The sequence below is a fragment of the Capra hircus genome, chromosome 19 (assembly GCF_001704415.2).
Source record: "Capra hircus breed San Clemente chromosome 19, ASM170441v1, whole genome shotgun sequence".
Lineage (NCBI taxonomy): Eukaryota > Metazoa > Chordata > Mammalia > Artiodactyla > Bovidae > Capra > Capra hircus.
This window is the reverse complement of record NC_030826.1, coordinates 13,091,893-13,112,266: the sequence shown is the minus strand read 5'-3', so window position 1 is coordinate 13,112,266 and position 20,374 is coordinate 13,091,893. Positions and strand designations below refer to the sequence as shown.

At 46.0% G+C, this 20,374-nt stretch overlaps 1 protein-coding gene and 1 long non-coding RNA gene across 8 annotated transcripts in view; one reads left to right on the top strand and one right to left on the bottom strand.

The window, feature by feature from the left end:
- Positions 1-20,374, top strand: part of ACACA (acetyl-CoA carboxylase alpha) — a 287,918-nt gene that overhangs the window by 239,628 nt on the left and 27,916 nt on the right. For all 7 annotated transcript variants that reach the window (XM_018064168.1, XM_018064170.1, XM_018064174.1 and 4 more), the window contains 5 exons: positions 4,469-4,612; positions 5,162-5,282; positions 9,060-9,156; positions 12,372-12,468; positions 13,341-13,476. In XM_018064168.1, the coding sequence (XP_017919657.1) occupies positions 4,469-4,612; positions 5,162-5,282; positions 9,060-9,156; positions 12,372-12,468; positions 13,341-13,476 (595 nt within the window). The remainder of the gene's footprint in view (positions 1-4,468; positions 4,613-5,161; positions 5,283-9,059; positions 9,157-12,371; positions 12,469-13,340; positions 13,477-20,374) is intronic.
- On the bottom strand, positions 17,302-19,294 carry LOC106503185. Its single transcript, XR_001296827.2, has 3 exons — positions 19,221-19,294; positions 18,689-18,781; positions 17,302-18,485 (listed from the first exon to the last, which is right to left on the bottom strand). It is a non-coding gene; the product is annotated as an uncharacterized LOC106503185 (long non-coding RNA).

Genomic DNA, 20,374 nt, shown 5'->3' with positions numbered 1-20,374 from the left:
GCAGCAGAATTTTCATTTTTTAATGCATCGATATGCATCATTATTTTTCACATTTGCAGCACACAATTGCAAATATTTGCTTATAAGTCTGAGGGGCCCTGATGTAATATGTATATATCAGGACAAAAGCAATCTTTTTTGAAAAAAATTGAGCTAAAGTTGCATCTATGAAACTTGGAAGGCTCGAAAGCCTGTGTGCTGACAAATATCCTGACAAGTAAATACTACACTCATTCAGTATTACACAGTGATTTCATTTGCACAGAACCTCACAATACTCTGCCACTTCACTCAAACGTCTGGAGCACTGGGGAAGGGAAGAAACGAGTTTATCTTGATCTCCAAAAAGGGATTTAAGGGCGAGAGCAGGCGGTATATTAGACTGTTTTCATTGCCTGTCAGCTGGGGTAAACCTGAGCTGTCTGCAGCGTCTCCAGATAAGCAGCCACAGCAGCAGTGGCTCAGGCCTCTGTGTGCGTGTGTGTGTGTGTGTGTGCGTGTGTGCGTGTGTGTGTGTGTGTGTGTGTGTGACTGCATTCATTTGTACTGCCTGTGCATCTCAGAATTTCTAAAGGCTCTGCAGCATCTTTCACGGAGCCTCTAACATTGGCGTTCTGCTAATCACTGGCTAGAGGCAGTGCCCTTGATTCCCAGGTCCGCCAGCTGGAATGACTGAGTGCTGGCTGAGGCTTAATTTTATGTGGAGAGTGAACGGAGATCCTCTTTCAGACTGAGCCCTCATTCAGCTCTGTCGGCATCGACACTCTTCAGCAGGGGACCTGAGATGGTGCCTGTTCCTAGTATTTCATGGCACTGCCTCTCGACTCAGACTTGGGAGGAGGCGGCAAAGTAGGGCCTCAGGAGTCCCCTGTTTTGAGTGGTTCCTGTGTTTAAGTGGTTATTGATGCTGATGGGCAGATAAAGCAAGAGTTTGAATCATGTAGTGTAAAGTGTGCAAGGAATAATTTCAGAAATGGAATGTGGCAAGCAGCATGACCTCTACACGAATGGGTGTGTCCAGGTTGTAAAAAACTGATGAATGAAGCTCACCTACTTCACGAAAATGTTCTATTAATGAGGGTTGTGTACCCCAGGTTTTACCATAGAAGGTTGGTAGGGCAACAGATCGAAGACTGTAACAGTCGTTCTGTCTAGGTGGGTCATTTTCTCTGCCCTCCTGATGCTCATCAGGGTTAACGTAACTGCTCCAGTGCCATCATTTCAGAGTTGGGCAGAATGGGTTCAGCTTCTGCAGTTGGAGCTTTTGTTGTGAAGTATTCTGAAATCATTAAGACCACTTGAGTCAGCCCCGACCCCTGTCAGTCAGGAGCTGTTGTACACCCTCATTCTCCTGGTGCATGCTGCAAACATATGGTCATTGCAGATGAACTGGAGGCTCCTGCCTTCTCTTCCCCAGTTGTTAAGTAGCCATGATTGTTTGCATGTGTTTGTGGTTAGTGAAGCAGGCTTCATTTTTTGTGTGTCCTTCCCCTCTGCACCTGCCCCCACCCCCTACCGCCTACCTCCTGCGATAAGGCTGACCAGAGAAAGCTCTTCGGATACTCTGTCTGTCATATAATTTTTATCTTTAGTTCCCAAATGTAATGAATCCTCTCAGATGGCAAACATTTCTTTAGCCCAGGATGGTGTTCTTGGCTGTAGTAAGCCCTGGTTTTCTTCCTCAGAGGAGAGGAAATGTAGAAATACTGCTGCCTTTTCAGAACAATGCCAAGATGTCAGAACCTGAGTTTCCACTGGTAAAGGGAAGACATGCTAAGTGATTAACTCCTGCTCCTTCCTGATCTGACTCCCATTAGATGTAAGAATATGGGGTGGAATGGGTGGGCAAGGAAGCCTCCAGGAGGAACCCAGTTCTGGAGGCTCTCTTCCTCTTTGAAATGAGCGGGGCAAAGATGTCTGAGGAAGGTGTATTTGAACAGCTAAGCATCTCTTCGTCCGTTTCAGTCCCTTTTTCTGAGACTGGTTCTCTATGGGGCCTTACTGATTTGGGAGAGGCATGAGGTTCTAAGTGGTTGGACGTTATCAAGTCCTAGAGACAGGGTTTCATGGGGAAGGAAATAGCATTTCTGAGTACAGAATAGCCCTAGCTATTTTCTTGCTTCTAGGCAGCAAGGCATTCTGGGTCCCTGACATACTCTCTGGGTATCAGATATTCAGGGTCAGTGCAGTGTCTCCTTTTTATTTCTTTTCCCCCTTTCCAATTTTATTTTAATAATTAAAAATACTGCTGATCACACCGAATGACTTCTGGCAGAGAGGCAGTCTGTCCCAGAAGGACCAGCTGTGGGCCATCGGGTTTATGACGTCCATAAAACCAGAGCCAGATCGGAGCACGGCCTCCCTGAGTGACAGGGCTTCTGCCTCCACCAGGGTCCCCCGTCATCTGACTGCCCTGGACATTTGCTGGGGGTTGGGTTTGTTGTTGTTTTTTTTTTGCTCTGTCTTGTTTCCTGGTGCATGTGCGAGTGTGCATGTGTGCACACATTTAAAGATAGAAAGGAAACAGGTATGTAATGCCCTCTGCCTGTTAGAAAGACTAAAGCCATAAAAATAACAAACGGCGTGTATTTGCTAGAATGTCAAAGTTATGAGTTTATTTTGTAATGATGTGCTCCTGCCTTCATGAGGTAAACTGGCCGTGGCGGAGGTGTTATTAGTAATATGGACGCAGTGGAGCAGAAAGCCAAGTGACCGAGAGATCAGTGTATCAGTCAGGGAGAGGGCAAATGGAAAGAGACAGCAGGAGAATGAGAAGAGAACCGTGGCGCCTGGGCTGAGATGAAAGACAGACCGGGCGGAGGACGGGAGCCCAGTGGCCAGATTCGGCTTCCCCGCTTCCAGAGGCTCCTTCAAAGGCGCTGCTGGGCATGTCGCTCAGCTCAGAGGTGCCTGTGAAGGCTTGTCTCTCTGCTTCCCTAGTAAGGAAAGCAGAAATCTGAGAGCCATTTTGCCTCCCATATTCCTTTCAGAAGAGTCTCTTCCACCTTTCCTCCTGCTGTGTAGTTGCTAAGTGAGTGTCTGATTCTTTTGCGACCCCGTGGACTGTAGCCCTCCAGGCTTCTCTGCCCATGGAATTTTCCAGGCAAGAATACTGGAGTGGATTGTGATTTCCTTCTCTAGGGGTTCTTCCCCACCCAGGGATTGAACCAGCGTCTGCTGCATTGTCAGGCAGATTCTTTACCAGTGAGCCCCCTGGGAAGCCTGCCCGTCTTCCCTTTGTAGCTGAAGCTAAATGGAACCCAGGCCAGCTGGGTCCCAGAGAGGTGATGGCTCTGGCTGCCCCCTTCCTCAGCCTTCTGCAGGTCTTGATCCCGGGGCTGACCCAGCCTGTAGGGGAGCCGCTCACAGCTCTGAACAGGAAGGGGCGAAATGGGAATATACAGGTAGAATTCGCTGGTCTCTCCTTTATTAGGTTCTCCCCCAGAGGCTGGAAATGAATAAAAGTAAGGAATTTTGTGTTGTGGTTATTTTCCAGAGGAGGAGGAGAAAGGGGAAAGAAAGAAATGGTAACATACAGTAAGCGGCTCCACAACTGTTACGAGCTCTCCAGGGCTACCGTAGATGACTGGCGATTACTACACACTCAGCAGTTTGCAGGAGTCTGTGGTCAGGCTGCCCAGCTTCCATCTGCTGGGTCAGAAAACCTCCCTCCCCAAAAGAAATTATTAACCAGTCTTCAAGGGGAAAAGAAACCCTACAGTTTCTGAGTCGAAGAATGTTCTTTCTTTTTTTTTTCTTTTTTAAAGGAAACTTTATGGTTTCCAATCACAAGTGCCCTTTACCCTCACAAGAGCTAAACTCCTCCAGGGGTGGATAGACCAGGAAATTGAGACCCTGAAGTCCCTGGAACCTGGGGAGGAAAGGACCCAGGAGAAGTGGGTTTGGGCATAAATCACAGCCCAGTGCCCAGCACACAAAGAGGACTTTAGGCTCAAGGCTGCATGTATGTGTCATGAGTTGCTTCAGGATTTCACTTGAAACATCAAATGTAAAGGGGAAAAGTAACCCTTGGAAAAAATGAGGAGTCCATACCTCTCGATGCTTCTGTTTAACTGAGACTCGTTGCTCGAGGGTGTCAGCAGCCAAGCACCCCCCTTCTGCGTCTGCAGGCAGCAGCGTGGCGTGGCCTGCGTCTCGGGGCCCCCGCGTTACCCACCGCTGTGATCTCCCTCGAGAGCCCAGGATGCCACCACGCATCTGTGGCGGCTGATAGAGAGGGGCTTGTTGGTGTTTAAACTGCAGCAGAGTATATGGTTGTCTAAAACGCCCTTTGTGTCTTCTGAGTTTTCTTTTTAGGGCAAAGGTCCAGACAGTCCCTTGACACAGCCCACAGAGGCCGGGCTCTCTGTCTTGCAGAAAAAAGAATCCATTTTAGTGGCAGTTACAAGGCAGACCTTGCCTGTCTCTCTGACTGGATGAATGCCTTCTCTCTGGCCTGTTTCTCTAGGTCCTCGGGAGGGAAGTATACACCTCGAACAACCAGCTGGGGGGCATTCAGATCATGCACAACAATGGGGTGACGCATAGCACCGTCTGTGATGACTTTGAGGGGGTGTTCACCGTCCTGCACTGGCTGTCTTACATGCCGAAGGTGAGTCCTCCCCGCTTGCTGCCAGCACCGAAAAGCCTGAAGAACCCGGCCTTTTCACCACAGCTCACTGCCTCAGCGTGTGAGACTCGTTTATGGGAGAAGGATTTTTTTTCTTACAAAATATTCTCTAGAAGCTGTTGATTTCTTTCTTTCTTTTTTTTCTCTTAAAGCCATCTTTTGCCTCCTACCTTTCTTTAAAAATGCCTGTGGATTTCAGGGGTCAGGCCCGCTTCTGATGATTTCCAGCCAGGGAAGCCTTGAGTCCTGTCTAGGCTCAGACCCCAGCTTCTCACTGTGGAGCTTTCCCCTTTGTCATCAGTGTCCACAAGAGTCCAATCGCCGCACTTTCTACCAGGCTCCCACGTGAGACTTGGCGAGCTGCACCTGTTCCTCAGGGCCTGGCTCTCGATTGGGGTGCTTCCAGCTGATGGATGGGACTAACGGGCGTGCTTCCGTATGTGGGTCCTGCTCTCTCTGTCTGTCACGGTTGTTGCTGAGTTACGAGTTGTTCACTGACCGCTGTGCTCTTTCCCTCCCATCGCCTTCTAGAGTGTATACAGTTCAGTTCCTCTCCTGAATTCCAAGGATCCGATAGACAGAGTCATCGAGTTTGTGCCCACGAAGGCGCCGTATGACCCTCGGTGGATGCTGGCAGGCCGGCCTCACCCAAGTATGTGCATGTTAGAGGGTCTGTGGCACCCTGGCCCTCACGCTTTCAGTCTTTCTGTCCGTCACTAACCAATTCCTGCCCAATAGCATGTAGCAAAGGAAAGAGAGCCCCTGTAGTACCTGGGAATGAGGGAAGTCTGGAAAAACAACAGCTCTCTGAAGAAAAAGGTAGAAAACCCATCAAGAGCAAATGAAAAATGAATGAAATCAGCTGTTGAGTCAGTTCTAAGCACTGTAGTCATTAGTACGTTTCTTCTGTTTATTCTGTTATCGGAGCCATTATTACCTAATGGCCGCAAAAAACTTTAAAACAGTTAAATATAAGCCATAAAGTCAAAGAGTGATAGGACCAGAATCTGCGAGCATCTAGTCTGTGTAAACAGACGCTTCATTTATTCTGCGGCCACTTTTGAAGCTGTGTTTCTCCGTTCAGTGCTATCGGGCCCTAGTGGGGGCACGGGCTCGCTCCTTGCAGTAGTAAGGATGCTGTTAGTTGTGGTGCCTGCGTTTAGTTGCTCCGCAGCGTGTGGGATCTTCCCAGACCAGGGACTGAACGCAGGTCCCCTGCATCGGCAGGCGGCTTCATACCCACTGTACCACCAGGGAAGTTACTGTCCTTCCCTGGTTGGAAGACAGAACTTTTAATTTGATAGCTATATTGAGCTATAACAAGCCCTTCCTCCATATTTATCTAATATATCCCTCTGTTTGGGGGCTTATTTTACCAAACTTAAAAAGCAACAACAGGGGAAAAGAGAGGTAACTCCACCTAAGGCAAATGTACATCCTTGTTTGTCAGTCCACTTGGCGATTTTAACAAACTTTATTTAGCAGGAAGTTCTTTTGTGAAGCCCCAAATCCTCCTGCTACATTTCGAATCTACCTTTTTAGGCTTTTGGGGAAAGTGTTTGTTCTTTTTTGCATGTTTCTTGCAACTATTCCCTCCCCCACCCCCCTTCAAAGGGCTGTATTTAAAAGAATGGAATGCAGAAGATAAATTTAAAAGTCATTGTGATTTTGCTGAAAGAGAAAGAGGTATTCAGGGACTTCCCTGGCAGTCCAGGGGTTAAGACTTTGCGCTTCCAAAGCAGGGTACATGAGTTGGATCCCTCGTTGGTGAACTAAGATCCCCATGCCCTGTCGTGCAGCCAAAGAGATAAAAAAGAAGAAAAGAATTCTTCCTAAGGAAAGCTTAGTAATCCTATGTGGGCACCCCCTGAAAAGCCAGGTGGGACTCTGAAGCACTTCCATATACACCATCTTATTTGGATTTCCTGTTTCTCAGAGATAAAATGAGATGACCACTGTACAAGCTCAGAGAAGTTAAGTGATTTGGGCAAGGTCACACAGCTAATACTTAGGAGTTTGGCTTAATTTGGAAACCTAACTATAGACAGAAAAATCACCAGAGTAGGGTTGACTTTAATTGAAAACCTTACCTGTTGCCACCAATGCCCTTTCTTGTTAATCTTAATAAAATTAAATAGTTTTTCTGACATAGAAAAGTCACCATAGTAATCTTTGCCCTACCTCTCATTTTTATACCAAAACTTATAATAAGAGCCACAAGCCTAAGATATCTATCAGTCATAAAATGCAGGAATTTCTGGGAGAAATCAGAACAAGACCTAATGAGTGTTCTCCTGGGAATAATGCAGAGCCATGTTAAGTGGCTTCTAAGTTCTACTGATGAACTGAACATGACCTGCTCTTTGAGGGGGCCCAGTAAAGCCCACCGATAATACCTGTAGCCCTCCAATGACTCCCCTCCATCAACCAGCATATTAGGCAGGAGGGATTTTAAAGAAAAAATATTTCCACTTTGAAATGAATTCTGTAGTTCCAAATCATTGTTATTGAAGTAAGAACCATAAAATGATCCAAGCATACGAAGTTAAAATTTCAGTATCCTGGGCTTCCCCGGTGGCTCAGTGGTAAAGAATCCACCTTCCACGGCAGGGGGCATGGGTTCAATCCCTGGTCTGGTAGGGTCCCACATGCCTCGGAGCAACCAGGCCCAGGCACCAGGACTGCTGAGCTCGTGCTCTAGAGCCTGGGAGCGGCAACTAATGAGCCCATGTGTCCCAGAGCGCATGCTCTGCAACAAGAGAAACGCCCACGCAGCAGTGAAGACCCAGCACAGCCAAAAATAAATGAATGAATACAATTATTTTTAACCAAAACTTCGATAACCCGAGGCACTTAGAAGTTTGGTTTAGAACCCTCGTCAAAATCTGAACCCTTTTTCAGGAGTTGAACAGGTGTGTGTGCACGTGTAGATGGGCATTATCCTGGCTATTATTAATGAGAACCGCAGAATAAAATGAATTTGTGATGAACTAAGTTTTCTAGTTTTTGGATAATATTTTTTTCATCAACTCCCTAGTAATTCATCCTGCTGTCTCTGTGCAGCTAACACTCGCTCCCAAATCGAGTGACTTCAGATTTTAATTTAGTGGAAGCGTTAAAGAAAGCAGATGATTCCCTGTGATAAGTTAAAGCAGATATCTTCTAGGTGAAAAGTTAAAGTCATTTATTAGAGGAGATAGTGCCACGATATTCTTCAAACTGACGCCCAACACGAGCCCGGAATCTAAACGATCGGCTTTGGGCTCACGATAGAGAGATAATTTTGAAATGGATGATCACATTTTACACGGGGGCCATAGAGGCAAGGGATGTAGAACACAGTAATTACAAGTTTAGTCTTGATAAAACACTCTCCATCCCGTTTAAGTCAGCAGAGGTTAGCTTGCTCGGATCTCCACTTTTAATTGGTTTTGGACTTGGGTTTTTAGGGGGCGGAGGGCCACGTTCAAATTAGAAGACTCACTGAGAAAAATGGTGAGCTGAGAGGGTAGCTAGGAAACAGCTGTTTGCAGAGGCTTTGATGGGGCCTTGGTCAAACATGGATACCTGTGGAACAGAAGTTGTTTCTCTTAAAGTAAGATGTTAAAAGTCATGTGTCTTGCCAGTGAAGGAAATCCCATGCACAAGGGAGGTTAATGACATTAAGTGTAGGTATCAGAACCTCCTATTTCTGATACCTTTTAAGAGTATATGGGCATGGCCCTTTCTTTTAGTAGGATTATCCTTGTCAGCGGTAAATAAAGCAAGTGTATCTTGTTGCTTTTCTAGCAGAGAAGCTCTTCCCCAAATTGGGGTCCTCATCTGATCATTTATATTGATACTTATCATTTGCCTATCTTCATCTTTCCATTGAAAGAAAATCAGTGGAATCAAATTTTAAAATATTACCTGTAATAATTCAATCCTGTTTCCCTCCTTTAATGCAGAGCATGACTGTTACATGAATACAGTTTGTGCTATAATGATATAACAACAGCAAACAAAAGGAAATCAGTGGAATCGAACAAAATTGTAAGCTAAGTTTTAAAGTAGAAATAGACATTTTGAAAACATCTTTAATGACTCGGCTGCCTTTTGACAAATGTTTGTGGTGTTTCGTGAAAGAAGCCAGGTTATTTATTTAAAAGCACGCAAACTCTGCTAGCTGAACCCCATCGTTTAACAATAAATGATGCTTTCGCTGATAAATGATTCTTTTTATTCAGACTAGCAAATGAAATAGGAGATGAGGTCTGAAGGCAGATGAACATTGAGCTGCCTAATGTTTCCATCTACGGTAATATGTTTAAAAACAACAACAGACTCCCCCAAATAACCCCTCAGGTCCAACCTTCCACTCACCAGTTCTGGTGTATTTTGAACGAACTGATCATCTTTATTTTCTGTTTCCTTGCTTTCCCTCCTGTAGCCCAGAAAGGTCAGTGGTTGAGTGGATTCTTTGACTACGGCTCTTTCTCAGAGATCATGCAACCGTGGGCACAGACTGTGGTGGTTGGCAGAGCCAGGTAAGACCTCTTTTGTTTTGGAAGCAACAAGATGAGGTGGTTAGATAGCATCACTGACTCAGTGGACATGAATTTGAGCACACTCCAGAAGGTAGTGAAGGACCGAGGAGCCTGGTGAGCTGCAGCGCTTGGGGTTGCAGAAAGTTGGACAGGAGTTGGTGACTGACCAACAATAACAAAGGGCCATATAGGTTTTTACCATTAATGCTCTCTTTGGCTAAATTTTCTAACAGTACTGGATTATAGTCATGCCCGAGGCAGCCTGACTGGAGCCCTGGTTCCCAGTGGTCATTCAGCATGTAACTCCAGTGACGCATTTAATCTGAAGTCTGGTTTTGACAACATTTCCTTTTCATAATACCAAAAGCAAAGCTCTCTGGGGGCCATAAAGCCCAACCGCAATAGCCATAGCTCACCAGCGACACCCCCTACCATGACCTTCAAAGAACATTTACTTTTAAGAGTAGGTTCCCAGTGAATCAGACTCATCCACTTCTCTCTGTGACCCCCCTGAAAGATCGGTGTAACCGGAAGAAGTTCCGTCAGGGCATCGAGATCATTCTGCTAACAAATGCACTGGACTGGCTTATCATCAGATTTGAATTACAAAAAGAAAAAAAGGAGTTGACCTGAAACAGGGGTAAAATAAGCTGGAATAGTTTGCAGGAATACCTCTATTTTTCGAGTGGGAAATCGAAGTTTCTATTAAATTTTAATACCCACTCTGAGAAGCGCTTCACTCAACAGCGAGCCCTGCACGGAATAATCTGTGCCGCTCGCCGTAACGAGCACCTGCCAAGGCTGATCTTAATCTGGCCCCGCGCCGCGGAGACACGCCGCCCCGGGGACCCACATCTGGAGCTCACCTGCCTCTCGGGGGCAATCAGTTTCCCTTATCTTGGTGAAAAGTGGCACCTGCTCCAGATTCTCAAGCATGCCACGTCGGGGGGAGATTTAGATTCCAGCCTCGAAAATAATTCTAGGCTTTGTGGTTATCTCCGCCCAGCCGGTCAGCAGACCTCGTGTTGCCAGTGACAAGGAGCCATCAGATGGCAAATCCCACAGACGGGCTCTTTCCCTGTGGGTCTGAATAAGAGTCAGCCTGGAGTTGGCCCCAGCCATGGTTCCCTGGGACTAGTTCCAATTTTTTCCCTGGCATCCCAGGCTTCTGCCTTACCATGGGCTTCCAAGTCCCAAGGAGGATTATTCTTTGTGCCTAGAGAAGTCCCACTGGGGAGAGAGCCCCCTACTTGGGACCTATTGGTTTGTTATAGGGAGTCTTTGAAGGACACTGGGACCAACTTTTTGAGAAAGCATCTCTCAACTATACCCTGCTTCAGTTTTCCCGTCCGTAAAACACATGCCTGATTTTAAGCCTCAGATAAACCAAACCTTTGTTAATGTCTTTAAGATCCTCCCGTGGGAAATAAGAGAATAATGCTTTCCACTTATGATGGGAAGAGGGCTTGTTCTATGAGCAAGATCAGTCAAGCTTGGCTTCGGTTAGCTCCGCCATTGTTTATTGCAGCACTCACCCTGACTCTCTTTCTTTCCATCTGATGAGTTCTGGGCTTCTCACTCCAAACCACATACGCATGCTCACAAGTATATAAAACACAAATGGAGCCAGCTTCTTTCTAAAGCAATGGCATTTCGAGAAATAAATATAAATGTATTCTTCTGGGATTGTTACTGTAAGTGCTGCCAAAACTCATCTTTGGTATGTATGTTTGGAATATGTGTGCTATTGGCTGTAAATTGTCTTTTATTATTCCATGGCACCTTGTCCAGGGACACACTATAAAACAAGATGTAGCATCTTCATGTGCTAGCCTGATAAAATTTATATGAAGTATAATAGAAAACAGAAGTTGTTCTGAGCTGTTTTCAAGTTCAATAAATAACTGTAATACTCGGATAAAGATGTTCTTTATTAGGTCACATGGGCCCTAATATATAAGTTATAAGTTACCGATTTAGGGTGGCTTTTGCAATTACAAGTTTCCAGTTGGATTGTTAATCATTGTGAACAGAAATATTTCTGAACCCTCCTGTGTACCTGCCGCTCGTTGTCTGGTTGTCTAGAGGGCTTTTGGTTCTGATTCAGTGCAGGCAAGTGACAAGGGGGTGGGTGGTCCCCACTCTGGCCCCTGTCAGGCCTCTTGTGATGACAGGAATCCATCTCCAGTAGCCAGAGTGACAACTGAAGACCATCCTCCACGGAAAAGTTTGTTATGGAGATGCTGTGGGGAATGAGAGACTATAACCCGCTCCAGCCCCAACCCCAAGGAATGCAGTCAGAAGGTGAAGATTGAATCACTTTTTCCTGAGTGAGGACTCACCCTTACCTTGCAGACTCGCTCACACTCACCCTCTTTCTCTCTGCCTTCCTGATTTTTACTGGGAAATCTTTATGAGGACCAGGTGTGGGAGGGTGTCATGAAGTACAGATGCAGAGGCTTTGGGCCCCTGAAGAACTTTTTTTTAATTAACAGAGCATGGAGATTAAATATATCCTTCCAATATAGATCGCCTGTTCCACCAAGGTTACTTCTGAAGGTTATCCCTGGCCCCTTGCTCTTTTCCAATGGAAGAGGAAGTTGAGGGCTTGTTTAACCACCTCCCGACACTTGGTGTATATCTTTCATCATCCTACAGCACGCCTGCCAACTCCCCATCCATACGCCCTGTGGTGAGACCTACTCTCCCGTCACGTCTTACCTGGAACCCCGTCATTAGTAGTCCACAGACAACGACACCTCTGTTACAGTGAAGTTTCAGGTTACCACCACCTGTCCAACCATTCCCCTCCATCTTTACCAAAGACCTGCTGTGAACTGAGCAGTTTCACCGATTACAGTGATTGAATCTGTGTGTGTGCGTGCACGTGTGTGTATGCACGCCCATGTGCACAAGATCTCATACACGTACTAGGCTGTTGAGTCTCAATGCAGAGGCTTCCCTCGTACAACCCTTGGTTTAAATTTACCCTGTGCTGGGGAATAGGAGTGACTCTGAGGGTACTTTCCTTCCAATTTACCATATTTACCAAATCTGTGAAGTAATGTTTTACCCCAGGAAGAGTCTGATTTCCCCCTGCCTCTGTATTTGTTTCCACTTCCCCTCCACCAAGGTGTTGATGTAGGATTGGAAAATAAATGACTAGCTGTAACAGTGACATCCACCAGGCCCTCACACGGCTCGTTCTTTATCAGGCTAGGAGGAATACCCGTGGGAGTAGTTGCCGTAGAAACCCGAACAGTGGAGCTGAGTATCCCGGCTGATCCTGCAAACCTGGATTCTGAAGCCAAGGTAGGTCACCTCTAGTACCCTGAGTGCCCATGCTTGGGGCTCTGTTTTCCCCGCTGCAGCGCCGTGGATGTACTGGGAGCATTGCGAACCACCAATTTTAGAGGCGAGACAGTCAGCAGCCTTGAATGAGTCTAGACCATCACGTGCTTACTTTTAAGATGACTCGGAATGCACTGCCAGCTAAATTCTTAGGTCTTTACAGTGGTCTTCCGGATGCTAGAAAAAACAGTCTCCTTTTGTGGAGAACGTGGTCTTGCAGGAAGACGACTGAGATGATGCTGCGGGCTCGCTGGTCCCGGGTTCTCCGAGTACACGCATGGCAGAGCTGCTTCTGGAATTGATAAGGACGCCTGCCCTCAACACCAGACGTGAATGCCGCAGTCTGGATTAGGTTTTCACAGCCTGACTAGGGGTTGGGGGAGGGACAAGAGGAGGTTATGCAGTGGGGGCCCATGCGTGCCGTTGACTAAGCAGAGGAGGGAAGCTGCGCCAGGCACAGAGGTGGGTGCATGTGGAGACTGACCAGGGGGCTTGCTGGAGTTGTGTAGTCAGGTCACCTCAGGTGGCCCTGGGAAGCACTGATTGAGAATGCCTCAGGTCCCATCCTTCCCTTGGAAGCAGTAAGGTTCCCCCCTTGGGGCTAAGGAGGGGCGGGTGGTGGAATCAAGGCTGAAAAAGAGGCATATTTAACAAAGTCCAAGAGCCAGGATCCTTTCTTTTTTATTTCAAAGATGCAGATCTTGATGAACAACTTTGGTTTAATTTTTTTTTTTTTTTTTTAGTTTTTAACAGTTAAGCCTCGCCCTCTTGAAGAGATTCCCCCTTCAAGCTGTGTCATTATTTGTGTCTTTCTCTCTGGCTTTTCCCAACAGATTATCCAGCAGGCTGGCCAGGTTTGGTTCCCAGACTCCGCGTTTAAGACATATCAGGCCATCAAGGACTTCAACCGTGAAGGGCTGCCTCTGATGGTCTTTGCCAATTGGAGAGGCTTCTCCGGTGGGATGAAAGGTGACTGGTCCGGCCCTGGGCTGGAGGGGTGGGACCAGTACCCCGAACCCTGCAGCAGAGGGTGGGGAGTGTTCATATCACACACAGCCTCTGGGGGTCCTGAGCACATCACCCTAGGCTTTGGGGGGTTGCTGCTGCTGCTCAGTCGCTTCAGTTGTGTCTGACTCTGTGCACCCCCATGGACAGCAGCCCACCAGGCTCCCCCGTCCCTGGGATTCTCCAGGCAAGAACACTGGAGTGGGTTGCCATTTCCTTCTCAAATGCATGAAAGTGAAAAGTGAAAGTGAATTCACTCAGTCATGTCTGACTCTTCGCGAGCCAGTGGACTGTAGCCTACCAGGCTCCTCTGTCCATGGGATTTTTCAGGCAAGAGTACTGGAGTGGGGTGCCATTGCCTTCTCCTTAGGGGGTTACGCTCTGAGATACCTTCCGAGTTGTAACTGGAGTGGGAAAATTCATTTTTAACTGCTCCATACAAAGTTTCAGAACCTTCTTCGGGGGTTATCTAGGTGGACCGCCGTTGGAGGTTTAGTGAGCAGTGGACTTTCTGATGGTCCTGAGCCATGCTGAGTCCCTACGCCTCTCTTGTGGCCATTCTCTTCGTTGGTGTTACTCTTTAACGCTCTACCCCGACTAAGGTAGATACTGAAATTAGCCCTCATCAGGAGAAAATGAACAAATTCGATACCAGAGGGTGATGTTGGTGGCAATCTGTGCTGTGTTTTATGATGATCCGACAGCAGCCCCGGGCCTGTGGCTCCAGCGCATTAGACCGTGATGAGGAAGGCCCTGCTTCGTGCCCCAACTGCCATTGCCGAAGCTCCTCTGTGTGCAGAGCCATCGTGGGCGGTTCTGGCAAATGCACTCTCCCTCCCAGCGTCACAGAGCTTTCTCTCCAGTGGCCAGAGGTTCACAGCCGTGTGGAAGCCAGAGAGGACTGACTCAGGGCAAGCGCGAGAGGGGATTAGGGGAGGAGAGGGAGGGGGAGTTGATCCTGTGAAGTGAATAGCGTGATCCGAGGGAAGGCAGAGAATATGTGAGGGAGCGAACTCAGAGTAGCTTGGGGCAGGAGCATTGCCTGCCTTTGAGGGAAGAAAAAAGTGGAGAAGTTATCCTCTTTCAGGTCATTAACTGTGTGTGGAGGGAGTGAGAGCCTTTTGCCAACACCTTTCCTTTCCTTGGCCAGGAAAACCCCTGCACGGATGGCGAGCCTCCCTACCCAAATGTAGACAGCCAGGCAGTTTTTATCGGGTTTTTTGGTTTTGCTTTTAGTTGAAAAGGCCCCCTTTGTCCACATTTACTGGAGAACTACCCCATCTTGCACTTTCTTTGGGGAGACTTGGCCTATACATGCAAATTAGTGTTTGTATACATTCCTATTCAAGGTGAGTTATTTTTTGACCAGGAGAATAAATCAGTGGAACTACCATGAGATACTGAGAGTCTAGGTTAAACAAGTCAATCCTACACATTTTTATTGAGCTCCTATGTGCAGGGAGCTATGCTACTTCAGAGAAAACAAAAATAAGTCAGGAAAGACATTGCCTGCAGGAGTCAAGAAAAATGCCCTGTGCAGAAAGTTAAACCCGTGATGTATAAACAAAACATCGCAGTGTTCAAAAGAGAATGATGCTATATGGGGGGAGGGGCGGGGAGCTGAAATCCCTTTCGTTTATTTTTTTTGTTTGTTTTTATTTCTGTGGCCATGCCCCATGGCATGTGGGATCTCAGTCCCCTGACCAGGAATCAAATCCATGCCCCCTGCTTTGGAAGCACAGGGTCTTAGCCGTTGGACTGCCAGGGAAGTCTTTGAAATCTCTTTCCTGTATGTATGTTGGAGATGCATCAGATTTCCCTTGATCCCAGATCCCTTGCCTGTAAGATTTACATTAAAAGGCGCTGCCCAGGTGGCACTAGTGGTAAAGAACCCACCTGCCAACGCAGGAGACACAAAAGATGCAGGTTTGACCCCTGGGTCGGGAAGATCCCCTGGATTGCGAAATGGCAACCCATTCCAGTATTCTTGCCTGGAAAATCCCATGGACAAAGGACCCTGGCAGGCTTCAGTCCATGGGGTCGCAAAGAGTTGGACACGACTGAGTGAAAAAAAATAAAAACTTTAAGACTTGGAAGAGAATGCAAATGCTGTTCTTCCTTAGCTACCTCTTTTCTAGGAAACATGAAAATTCACTCATCCTGACATTACTTAGGAGTTAGTCAGCCTGGCTACTTTGTCCCAACAAATTTAGGGCTCAGAAGCTTGCGATGTGCTGCTTGTAGGGGAAGCTTAATTCTGCTGCACATTTGGCTCTGCCCCAGATTGGCTGCTCGCCCTGTAACCATAAGAGCAACAACAATTAAGATTCATTGAGCTCTTTTCACCAGACACCGCACTCACCATTTTACATGCATTATCTTACATAATCGTCACAACAAGCCCCTCTAAGGGGTGAGTTATATTATTATCCACAATTTACATAAATTGAGACTTTAGGTTAAGTAAATTTCACAAGATCGTTTAGCTAAAAAATGAGAACACAGATCCATTTTACTTCCTGCAGCACAGTTTAGAGCCACGAGCCAGAACAAGACCTACTGTACTATCCCAAGAATAGAATATCTGGGTTCCTGAGAAAGTGTAATTGTCCACCTACCTCCCCTCTCCATTGGGATGATTGTGACAAGAAACTGCAAGAACTCAGAAAATGAGTTACTGTTTTTTTGTTGTAAAGTACACATAACATAATGTTTGTCATATTAACCATTTGTAAATGTATAATTTGTCAGCTTTAAATACACTCACAATGTTGTGTAACCATCACACTTCTCTATGCCCCAAACTTTTTCATCATCCCTGACATAAAGTCTATACCCATGAGATAGTAACTCCCCATCCCCACCCCCATCCCTAATCAAAAATGAATTATTAGCCTGATATGGAACCAGATCAGCTGTGTTTTCTGAATTTGTGGTGCTGCTGCACTCATTTACACATCGCTTAAGACAAATAAGCTTCGGGGAAGATAGAGAACAGTGTGGAAGTGGGAGGGGAGGAACAGCCTCCCCCCCTCATATTTACATACAGGTCAGGATGTTTCCTACATATTATCTCATGTAAAGGGACCAAAGCTGAGAGTCATTCCATATCCCTTGGGGAGATGTTTGCAGTTTGGGTTTCAATACTGGCTGGGGATTATGCAGGGAGGGAAAATAAACAATTATGCCATCCCTGAGTGCACACAAACACACAGCCAGGAGCCGACTGCACTGTGGGTAAAATGACTCCAAAATTGTGTGTAATGAGTAGGAAAAGATTAGAGACAGCTCTTGCTATGCTGAAAATTGACATTAGTGGAGGGGAGGAAAAAAAAAAACTCTTTACTAGTCGGCCTAGGAGGTCTAATTCGAGCAGTAAAAATATAAATAAATAAAAAAAAGCATGTCAAGATGGTATTGGTGCTTTTTCTCCCAATGAGCTCTATCTGGCCGGAAGGCTATTCAGCATAATGCAAAATTAAATTATAAAAACTGGCTGAATATTTAGATGGAAGAGCCATTTGGAAGCAGTTTATTTAGACGAACCGGCAATGACCCACAACAGGGAGACATCAAGCGTGAAATTTACTAGAAATTAGCACCAGGGTCCCAGCCTCAGCATGAATAGCTTGATAGGATGCAAATCCCAGTGATATTAAGCTGCCTCACTGCTGGTGCTACAGGGTCACTCTCAGTCGGCTTTTCATGTTATACTTATTATTTTTTCCCAGGACGGGTTATAAATAACAATAAAAAAAAACACATTTATTGAAAACTTTAACTGGAATGAAAGTGTCTTTTAAAGTCTCTGATTACTTGGATGTTGAAATACTGCATCAGCCGGCCATAATGAACTCATAAGAGACTTGATGTGTCTGTGGCCCGTGTTCGCCTGACGTTTACCTTCAGCTCCTAAGATAATCTCGCCCCAAGCCAATGAGATCTGTCTCAGTTTTGAGAGAGTGGGGCACTGCAGAAACACCCTACCACCCTCCTCCCTTGTCTGGTACATGTGGCCGCCGAGGAGTATCCGTGTTGGGTAATAATGAAGGCCCCAGACAGGGTTGGTGCTGGCGTGCCAAGAACACCCTGGGAAGGCTGCGTGATCACCGTTGACGCAGATGGGTTTTGCTCAGAACACTAGAAATCTGCAGGCTCCCGCCTCTCCGAGGATGAACCTATCAGTATTTTCCATTCCCGTTGCGTTTCTCAGCTCCAAGAATTGACAGTCAGCATATGCATCGCTTTACAGTTCCCCAGACTGATGTCTAGCCGAAACCCTTGGGGATCCCCCTTCTCCTGCTGCTCTGGCCGTGCTTTTGCTCTGTCTCTGAAATATGAAGGGATTTCAAACAAATGTGATTCAGATTGTTGCTAAGCGCTTCAACCTGCCTTGCAGAAATGTCTGGTTTGGGGCAGCTGGGACCCAGTACAAGCATGTTGTGTGTAGAGTTTGTGCATGTGTTTATGATATTCTAACAGCCTTTGTTGCTTTCTGCGTGTTTTGATGGTTTGGATTGGCGGGGGTGGGGGGGTGAGGGGGCTGTTGATGGTCCAGGTTAGATGGGGGCATTGTTTTCCGTTCCGAACTTGTCAGGTTCAGTGAAGCTTGAGCTTCTTTTCTGCTCACAGTCTTGGAGGCCTGAAGATAATTGTTTGGCAGTCAGATGCAAGCCCTGCACAAAGCTGCTGGTACAAGTTCTGCTATCTCCGAATATAATCAGAAGTCCAGGCAAAATTCAGAAATACTCATTTATTCATGTCTCTCTTGAGGCTTTCATTTGGCTCAGCTGTTGCGTCAGATGCAGGACAGCAGATTATTTTGGTCTCATGCTCTTTTCTCGGATTAACTGTGGTGGGCTAGGAATGTAGCAGCAAAGGGACCTCCCCAGTGGTCCAGTGCTTAAGACTTCATCTCCCAAGGCAGGCGGTGTGGGTTCCATCTGTGGTTGGGCACCTAAGATCCTACATGCCTCGTGGCCAAAAAACCAAAACACAAAATAAAAGCAATATTGTAACCCGTTCATTAAAGACTCAAAAATAGTCCACATCAAAAAAATCTTAAAAAAAAAAAAAAAGAATGTAGTAGTAGAATGTTGACTTAATAAGAGCCAGAAAGATCTAGGTTCAAAGTCTCAACTCTGCCTCTTACTTGCTTAAGCCTCGGTTTACTCACCTGTCACTTGGGTACAAGAAGAAGAACTTTTCTGATGATTGATTCATACGTGTGTGTATATGCAGTCGTGCTCCCTGGTATACAGTAAGCTAGCTGTGAAGATAAAAAGAGGGACCAAAGTCCATTTCACAAAAATGCACACATACTCAGCTTTATCCCAAACAATTTGCTTATGCACAAAATCAAGGTTTTTTAAATTATACACGGGAAGTACATTTTGAATAAAGTCCTCTCCTTTTTTGGGAGCTGGGTCTGTTCACCATAGTACAGAGCTGGATTTTGATGTAGACATGTCTTTAACGGAGCCAACTTCTCTGGTGGGCCAGTGGTTAATAGTTTGCTTTCCCATGCAAAAGGATGCAGGTTTGATCCCTGTTCATGGAACTAAGATCCCATATGCCTCACAGGCCAAAAACCAGAACAGAAGCAACAGAAGCGATCTTGTACCAAATTCAGTGAAGACTTAAAAAACCCAACCCCAACAGAAGTGAGCGAAGAGGCTGGAAACACAGTCATTTGCCTCTTAACTTACTTTTTGTTTTTCACATGGAACGACTGTTTTGTGCCGTTTCCTGTTGTTCCACATTGTCAGTTCGTCTCCGCTTCCCATTTCTTCTCCGCGCGTGATACCACTGAGGGCCACTCCTTCCTGTTACTCAGTTGCTGAGACTATACTCTTGGCAGCACTGAAAAATGTACTGCTAAGTACACAATTATTTTATTACGTAGCTCTGGTTGAAATATCCACTAAAGAATTAATTTAGTTAAAATAATTTGAACTGAGCAATTATTTTCATAACCACGGAATTAGCGTAAAGCGCTTAAAGTCCTTTATTCCCTGCTCTTCATACAGCAGTTGGGTAATTAGCAGTAAATTTTTTGGATCTTTGCTTTGCTCCCAAAGGAATAAATGTCTTTGTTCTGATCATATATACGGAGTGTATGACCATTCACATTCCACCTAGTTTTTCCTGGGGCGACTTCGGAATTGGGGGATCCCTGCACAGACCAGCCAGCCAGGTTGGAGCAGTGGAGAGAGGCGCGCTTCATCCATACTTCCCTTGTGCTCACTGATGATTCATGTAGAGAGAGGGTCGTTTTTACTTTGGAGAAAGTAGCAGTTTAATTTGCAAGTAACTACAATGAAAGCAATTTCTCTTTGGTCTGCTCTTAAGTTCCTGAAAAAAATCCTTCTTTGCTTTGGCTTTCCAGACTGATTTATTCCAAATTGAGATCCTCTCTTTGATAGGAAAGTTTGAACTCAGTTGAACCTGCTCTTTGGTGCTTCAAAGGATCCATTGTGGTTCCACTGAAATACTCATTAAACATCTGGAATCATAAACCTAAAACTTTAGCAGTGTTTAGACTTCAGTGAGCTAGGAAATGGGGAAAAGCCATAGATTATTGGGAAATAAATAACTGATCCCGCTTTCTGAGGACTGACTCTATTTTCACACCAGGGGTCCCTTTTCTTCAGGCTGCTTCTGGCCTTGGCTAGGCGGGAGGGGGCGCGGAGGGGTGTTACAGAGCATGCTCTTTTGCAGAATAAAGAGGTGGTTCCTCTTTTCCTGTGGTTGTGTGATATTTCCAATAAATACATACGCATTTAAAACGTTTTCTCTCATTGATACCCTGATAAAAATGCAACTGATAAAGAATTGATTTTTTCTTTCTCGCTGTGTTTTT